This window comes from Fulmarus glacialis, unplaced genomic scaffold, assembly GCF_000690835.1.
Source record: "Fulmarus glacialis isolate BGI_N327 unplaced genomic scaffold, ASM69083v1 scaffold22054, whole genome shotgun sequence".
In the NCBI taxonomy this organism is placed as follows: Eukaryota; Metazoa; Chordata; class Aves; order Procellariiformes; family Procellariidae; genus Fulmarus; species Fulmarus glacialis.
In genome coordinates, this window is record NW_009206387.1 from 72,855 (window position 1) to 81,021 (window position 8,167).

Consider the following 8,167-nt stretch of genomic DNA (forward strand, 5'->3'; position numbering starts at 1 on the left):
CTCACCAGCTAAATATTCTTGATTCACAAGATATTTAGTTTGTGTAATCACGATTCCAGGGAATAAACTCACAAGCACCCCCTCCCAGAGCTGCAAACACAAAGCCCCCTGCATACAACTAAGAACAGCTACTGAAAACCTGGTCCCAAATGCACCGGGAGCTATTTTAGTGACAATCTGAGGGGTTGGGGAATTTCCCTGTCTAGCCACAAATATTCTTGATTCACAAGATATTTAGTTTGTGTAATCACGATTCCAGGGAATAAACTCACAAGCACCCCCTCCCAGAGCTGCAAACACAAAGCCCCCTGCATACAACTAAGAACAGCTACTGAAAACCTGGTCCCAAATGCACCGGGAGCTATTTTAGTGACAATCTGAGGGGTTGGGGAATTTCCCTGTCTAGCCACAGAAGAGATACAGCAGTATTCGAGTGAGATACCTCAGACTGCCTCTTCTCTTAACCCCATCTCCAAAAGAGCTTCCTTGTGTTCACACCCAGGTTCAGATTTCAGCCTTTCTGCAAAGGCCAAACCCCCATGGGCTTCGCTGTGCTCATAGTTTGCTCGTCTATTCCAGCAAGTTCCCTAGACATGAGCTAGACCAAAACCCACCCACTCATTTCTGCAGTTTTAGACATTGATCGCTATTAACTGAAGAACATTTTTTAAGTTTTGCCAACACCCAATGGCACAGTACAACCTCAAAATCTGGGCACCCCAAACTCACCCAGCTTTGCTTCCACACCCCGCATGGCTGCACTGACAAATCCTTCAGGAGTGTAGGGGTTTGACTATTTTACATAATGGAGGGGAAGAAGGGAAATCCAGCCTCAAGCTGATGGCCTGGTGCTTAGCTTGCTGCATATGTAAACCAAATTATGCATTTCCAATCCAGCTGCCTTCCTCAAAGGTTACAAAATTACAGCACATGGCAGCCCATACAGTTCTTTCCCAATCACCAGATGGTCTGAGGTGCTGCTTTTCCCAGCAAACAGGCATAGGTACCAGAGAGGTGTATTTCCAAATTGCGGTAATTTCATTTATGAGCACAGAACAAAAATAGAGAGGTAGTATTAAGAGATCCTAAACTACATAGTACAAGACAAACACATACTCCTTATAAGAGATTTTTCCCCCCCCATAAATTAGTAGGAAAATTTTTAAAAAAGCAGGACAGGGAGAAGAAAAATCAAGACAGCCTTTGCAGAGAAGGGAAAAGAACAGAATGGAAAAAAAGACTCAGGTCAGAGAAAGCCAACCAAACGCTGGACAAGCTGGCTGGTAGTATTCTCCTTAGCCCTGCCTGTTAAGCAAGCACTGTTGATCTAGTGGAGAGATGGGAGAGGTTGAGTGAGTCATTGGTGTAGTACAGCTCAACCCTGGAAACACATTTCTTCCCCCTTCCCAAACAGGGCTCACTTATACGCACAGGAGCCAGCGAACAGCTCCCTGGGAAGTGCTAGAGCAGCAACTCCTTTGAGGGAAAAGCTTTTGCAGAATTTTGCCCAATTACACTAGGAGTCTTCCAAAGCCAGGCACACCTCAAGTTTGGTCGGCAAAGACATTATTAACTGCATTTTAGAGTGGGTTGAGAAGGCACCTGCATCAAGCAGATGGAGTTGCTGCTGTTCAGAGGTCCGTCCCCCCCGCCACACACACACCTCAGGCCACCGTATTTCTGAGGCCCTGTCAGCTCCAGAACTAGGCAAAGTGACCAAGTGGCAGTTCTAACTGTACAGATACTTCTAGCAATACACACACGGCCACTGGCTGACCTACCTTCAAGGGTTTGCATGGGTATCCAGGAGGGTGAACTTGCAGACAAAGCTCCACAAGCAGGAGTCAAGCTCATCTGCTCAGTGGCTAGTGACCTCCCGAACATCACCACCCTCACCCAAATCCTAATGCACCCAGCACTCCTTGGGACACCTCTGCCAGAGAACTCATCCTAAGTTCCCCTGTGCTACCCTCTTCTCAGTCACTTAAAAACAGTTTTCTAAGTAAAAGGCAGGGGAAGGGCCTGTGTGTGCATACACACGGGCTGAGGGGTGCTGCACTGGAGCCTGTTCCCCATCAGGCGCATGTTCTCACCCTACTGAGCATCACGTGGAGGAAATAAAGGCAGATTTCTAGCTCCTTCATTACTTCCTTTTACCGTCCTGCTTATCAGCTTTTCTGGCTCTGCTGACAACAGTGCCAATCAGCTTGTAAACAGTTTTAATTTCATTTTCTGCACCCTCAAGCAGTATCAGAGAAAAAGCTTCTAGAGTGATGGTACGGTGACCACTGCACTAGACAGCAATCAGGAATTGCACAGTGTTGAAAAAGGGAGCACACCTAATTGCCGACAGATTCCTTTTGTCTTTAAGCAAAGCAAAACATGCACAGCAGAGAAGAGGGGTGGGGAAAGAAGGTGTGGTACCAGGAAACATTTTGGGGAAAATCCTACATCTAGTTTCTTACAAGCTAACAGGAGTCTCTGAGATAGTCTGAAGAAATCAGTGTGCACCAATACACAGCCTTTCTGCTTGCAAACCTACCTTTCCTCACGTTCCCTTTTTTGTTTACGAGCATGACGGTCCATCACGCTAGTTTTAGTCCTTGTCTTCTTCCAGGAGTAGTAAAATTTCACCAGGCTGGCTATTGATTTGTCAGGAAGCTGTAAATTAAACATGTATCCTTTTATATGTTTATATGTAAAGTATCCCCAGGAGTTCACATACAATCAGTCTGTTTTTGTCAAGGAACATCTGATCTCTCTACGTTGGATTCTCTCAAAGGCTCAAGCAAGGCAGTTCTGCAGCCTTTCCAAAAATGATCTATGGGGGAGTGTTTCAGGTTAGTGCCTACTATTTAGGACATCAAAATCTCTAAAGAGCATCTCAGCAAGCCTCCACTCACCAGCCAGGTAGCTGGTTCCCTTCAGAATAGAGGAACATAGCAAGAGCAAATCCAAAATGGGGCCTTGAAACTGAGATAACAGTTTTGAAAGCCAACACAGGCATGTGTAAGCAACCGCAGGAACTGCTGAATTGCAGGCTACATCCCAAGCACATATTTGATGTTTGGTTAAAAAGGCTTATTCACACCATTCACATGATGAAGTCTATTCAAAGGTCTCAACAAAAGATGTTTTCAAAAGGTGAAACATTACTGTATGGTGAACTGAGGATATAGGAAAACACAAGTCTCAATTTTTATTTTTTTGTCCTCTTACACTAATGTCACTGCCGTATAGCAGTGAATGAAAAGGCTGCCTCCAAAAAGCATAAAACTACATTAGGACTAATTCTCTACTTCTGAGGTACTCTGCATGGATGTTCCTACAGAGGACTTCTACAAGGTAAAAGTCCAGCCTTTCTTGCTGAATAAAACATGTTTTAGATAAGTGTCTGATTCAGCTTGGAGGGCAGGATTGGTAGGAAGGAAAACAAAGCAAGAGCCAGATCTCTCTTATTCAGATACTGCAGTTTAAGTCTTCACTTGAGATAAGCCTGGTCTCAGACTGCAGGTTGATTTTAGGTCCTAATAATGGACGCACTAGAACTACCACCCTGGCCCACAGCTGCACACAGGCATAAATCCATCTGCGCTGGCAAAGCACAGGTGCTATGTCAATGTTGTGTTGCCAATATGCAGCAGGCTGGTACGCTGGAATTAAAGATTTCCACAGAACAAACTCAGGGACAAGGCCTATTTGTGACAAACATCCACTTGGCTACAAACACATGCTAAGAGTGCCAAAATATCAGAACCAGCTCTGGTAAATAACATAACTCACTTTTCATTCTCTGGCTTCGATGATTTTTTCCCCTCAGTTCCAAGCTGCACTGGTGCTAATAGGGGAGCATATACAAACTAACAACTAACATGCTCCCAAGCCATTGATTCCTGTCCCCTGCTAAACACAAAGCTTCATGCCATTTAATTCCTTTCATGCAGGGTGGCTTTTCTGGGAGCAACAGTAAAAAAAATATCATTACCTAGGGAACAGTGCATGAGCTTGGCATCCCTGTATTGGAATGCACTTCACTCAGGGACAGATCCATGCTTCTGCACGTAAACCAAATAGAGAATTTCTTGCTCTGGCATTTAACCAAGCAACAGGATGGACTTCATGTTCTCTTTTTTCCCCAGTACATTCCCGTCCCCTTTTTCCCCCCCCATGTAAGAACAGAGGAATAAAGAAGAAAACAGCTTCACCCTTCAGGTGTCCACAACTCTCCAGACAGTCTGTATCAGCTGTCCATAGTACGTGCAAGCCCCGTCACCTGACCCAAGGGAGTGGGAGACCTTAGGACTCCAAGAACATTTGGAAACAAATGCCAGTGAAGGAACATTCAAGGAGGACATGAGGAGAACGAGACTCTTCCTGCCACCCTTTTGAAGAGGGACCTGGCAGTTTTCCTTCATACTTGGGAGGCAAGTTGCCTTTCACTTTTCAGCATGATCAGCAACACAGACCTTCATATGTGCTTTAAAGAGGTTGAACAGACTGCAACAGCCTAGGCTCACTTCAAAGGGTCACAACAAACGTAACCGGGTCCTGCTGGAACTCTTGAGAGGCACTTTACTGAAGGAGAGCAAAGAACAAAGTCTGGTTCCCACCCAGGTGATGAACCACTTGAAGAAACTCTCAAGATAAAACTAATAAAAAATGTTTACATCCCATCCTCTCCCTCTTTCGAGAGAAAATTGTACACACCCCAGCAGTCCCCTTTCAGGCAGAAACCTACCCTTGAGGTTTTCAATCACAGTTTAAAAAAATATCACTACCAACCAAAAACAAAGGACTGAATGCTTGCAGTGATGTATAAACCTCCACCACAGCATCCACTGACAGTCCCAAATCACATTAAGCACAGACTTCATAGTCAAATAAAATGAATTCCTAAAAAGCAGACTGTAAAAAAGGAAATCAGATTTGCACAGAGATGATCTTTACTCTGTGTGTGGGTGGGCACGTATGTACAGACCATGCCTGAACTCCAGCTGAGACAAACACTACCATAGCACACAGGGGACTGAAAACTGTAATTTCCAACCAAAAAAAATGCACAGTCAAAGTTTATCCTGAACCAGTAAAGCACTTCAGGAAAACACTTCTACAGAGACTCTGGAAACAATATTGTTTCTTTCTATTCATGGTAATATTTTTCCTCTAACATCCCCTTTGGCCTGTTCTCTCCCAAGAGCATTAAACAGGAGTTCAGCACAATCAGCACTGAAGACGACAGTCCAACCTCCTCTTCTGCTTTTCCATTCCTCTGACACCACTTACCATCTGCTGGATCCTGTGAAAGGTTTTCCCATGGAAACTGAAGGCCTGTTCAAACAAGACCTTGTCTTCCACTGTCCACTCATCTGGGAATGGAGTAAAGTTTGGCAGATCTGCCAAAGACTTCTCAATGTTGTGCTTGTGCCAAAACAGCATCCCAAGGGCCTAGAAATAACAAGGACACCAAGGGGACAATTGTAATAACAAGAAACATTATTATATGCATGCAAAGGGAGAGCTACAGTATTTTTCTCAGGCAACACGTTAGACATAATTTTAATTCTCAGCTACATCAGACACTTTTCTGTGTGCAAGAAACCTGGAACCTGACCCCCACCCTGCTAGGCTGCGAAGACCAACTTGAAATTCATCCAAACCACACAGGTAGTAATGTAATAAGAGAGCAGCAACAGAAAGTGGGGAGAGGAAGATTGAAGAAATGACTCCAACTTCACTGATCATGGTATGTACAGGAAAGCTAAGCAAAGACTTGGGAAGACTACCTAAAAAACAGGCTGGACTAAAAGGAAGCTTCTTGCTAGCACTAAACTCCCTTCATTTCCCGTGCAATTAAGAAGACAGTTTAGTTGACTGGGGGTTTTTATCGTTGTTTAAGAGGCTCTTTCTGAGGAGGAGGGGGAAAAGGGGGAGAGAATGAGGGAAGAACTGGAAGAAGGACAGGCAGAGAGCATGCACAACCTTGACTTGCTGCTAAGATGTTCCTGGCCCGAAGGAGGAACAAGTCTCACTCTTTTTGGGGGCTGCTCATCTGTTTCCTTCAGAGACACCTCGTTTCACTGTTGCATTCTCTAGTTCTCAGTTCCACAGACAAAGTGCATGCGCTGCGCTTCACCACCTGCAAACCGTTCTCCCGCCATCTGAGACGCTCGCTCACAGCCACCCCTCTCCCAAGGATGCACAGCCCCTGTGTGTTATGACACATCACTACATTTGGCATGCCAGTGACCACTGCAAGTCATTTTGGGAAGGCCTGACTCTGCAGAGCTAGAAACCAGCCTTTCGCAATGGCTGTAAAGTGAAAACAATCCCTAACATGCTGAGTAAAACATCAGAGTAACCTGCTCGTCATATGCAAACTCAGCTCGGGTTTCACAGCCACAGTTGCCCTCATCTAGTAGTTTCACCCTGGCCGCTCACAGCTACAAAATCCCTCCAAATTCGGGGTTTCCCCATTATGCTTTGCTATGCAAAAACCAGTTCCTTTATGGGATCTTGCTCCCCTGAGATTCTGCAGAGAGTATGCGTATAAATATTAGTTTTATCTAAGATCTTGTCCTGACCCTACTGGCCTCTCAGTGCTGCTCAGGCACCCTCTCCTTCTTTTTGACACAGTGCAGAACAAGAAGTAGTCTTGGTTGCAGCAGAGTCACTCGAGAGGTCACAGGAGCCACACAGCCACTTATCTCCACCCACTCTGGCAAGCATGGGGCCAAAGAAATTATTCTGCAGTCACGAAGGACCGAGTTTTCTCTCCCCTGCCATCCTTTTCAGCTTCAGATATGAGCTGTACCAAATGTCCCTGTGAGAAAGCAAGGGAAAAAGAAGGAAGGAGACATTTGGGAGGGCAGGGTAGTGTTAAATACCACTAAGGTGCTAGCGAGGGCTGAGGGGACAGCTGCTTACGCAAAGCAAAAGGAAAACAAGAAGGTTTTCCTTATAGGCTTGTTTAACAGGAGAGCAGTATTCCTTCTCCACCCCATGCTGCCCTAGGAGAGCTCTGCACTCATACACAGGCAAGTACACAGCTTTTCCAGCCTCCTTTGTCCCAGGGCATCTGACACAGGCTGGCAGGAGAGCACAGCTCACGTCCAGACTTGTTGTAGTGCTCCCAGAAGCCTGTGACTGCCACGGCTTCGCACAACCACCTACTGTAGTTTGCCAACACTAGCTAAAGTGGGCTTGCCCCGCCAGAGCTCTCTTGCCTGCCGGAGACCGCCCTTTGCCTGCCCTCGAGCTGGCGAGGCTGCAGGGACTCCCACCAGCAGCACAGCCCCGAGCCTCCAGCCATCATCCCACAGCAGCAGAGCCAACAATGGGGCACTCTGCCACAAGGAGAGAGAAAGGACAGAGATATGGGAGCCATGCACTGCGCAGATGGGAAAGCTGCTGGGCAGAGGAGTGCCAGCATGCGTCCCAGCCGCCCTGCCAGACAGCTCACCTCTCCCTTTAACAAACTGGCACATCTTAATCTGCAAAAGTAGGTTTTGGGCAGGGGGCACAGATGGAAGAACGGGAATCTCTGTGCGATGACTGTCAGCCAAGCCACCCGCACAGCGCACAGAGGTCCAAAGAGACTGGCTGTCGGGGGGATGCACGCATGGGAAAGGGCTGCCTTGGCCAGCAAAGCCCAGAGACGGTGGCCAAATGCTAAAGTGAGCTCTGACTGGCTTCCAGGAAGTCCGTATCAGCTTGTCCACAGTTACCCAGCCAACAGCAATTCTGATGATACCTGCTGAAGAGAGGGCATCCGTCGGTGACACAACAAATCATCCTGATTTGAAAGCCCTGACACTTGTCCCTATAATACAAAATGAATACGTGTCTTCCAGCGTGATAAAAGATAGGTCCTCTCCAGTTATTTCCTGGAAGTGCCTAGCTTAGCTGTCTAGGAAATCCCAAAGGACCTGGGAAACATGTTTAACTCCAGAGTATTATGTGAGAATGCTAGGGAAGGAATAAGAAAATTTTCAGAAGGGGGGACATTTTTACAAGTTGCTTTACACTTTACATCCTGGTGTGGTGAGTCCCATAACTTCTACTTCTGTACACAGAGGAGGGGAGAAAAATGGGGAGAAAGTCTTCAAGGAATGAGTGGGAGGTCTGTAATTCCAACATTAAAAAGCTTCCCAGGCACAGGTCTACTCAT

The 8,167-nt window shown here is 46.3% G+C and overlaps 1 protein-coding gene across 1 annotated transcript in view; it reads right to left on the minus strand.

Annotated features, from left to right (window-relative positions):
• The window catches only part of RCOR1 (REST corepressor 1), a gene marked incomplete at its 5' end in the record, with an annotated part of 18,950 nt that extends 11,607 nt beyond the window's left edge, over window positions 1-7,343 (minus strand). Inside the window, 3 exons of the mRNA XM_009575737.1 lie at window positions 2,543-2,661; window positions 5,284-5,445; window positions 7,224-7,343. Coding sequence (XP_009574032.1) covers window positions 2,543-2,661; window positions 5,284-5,445; window positions 7,224-7,343 — 401 coding nt within the window. The remainder of the gene's footprint in view (window positions 1-2,542; window positions 2,662-5,283; window positions 5,446-7,223) is intronic.
• Window positions 7,344-8,167: the final 824 nt, after the last annotated feature.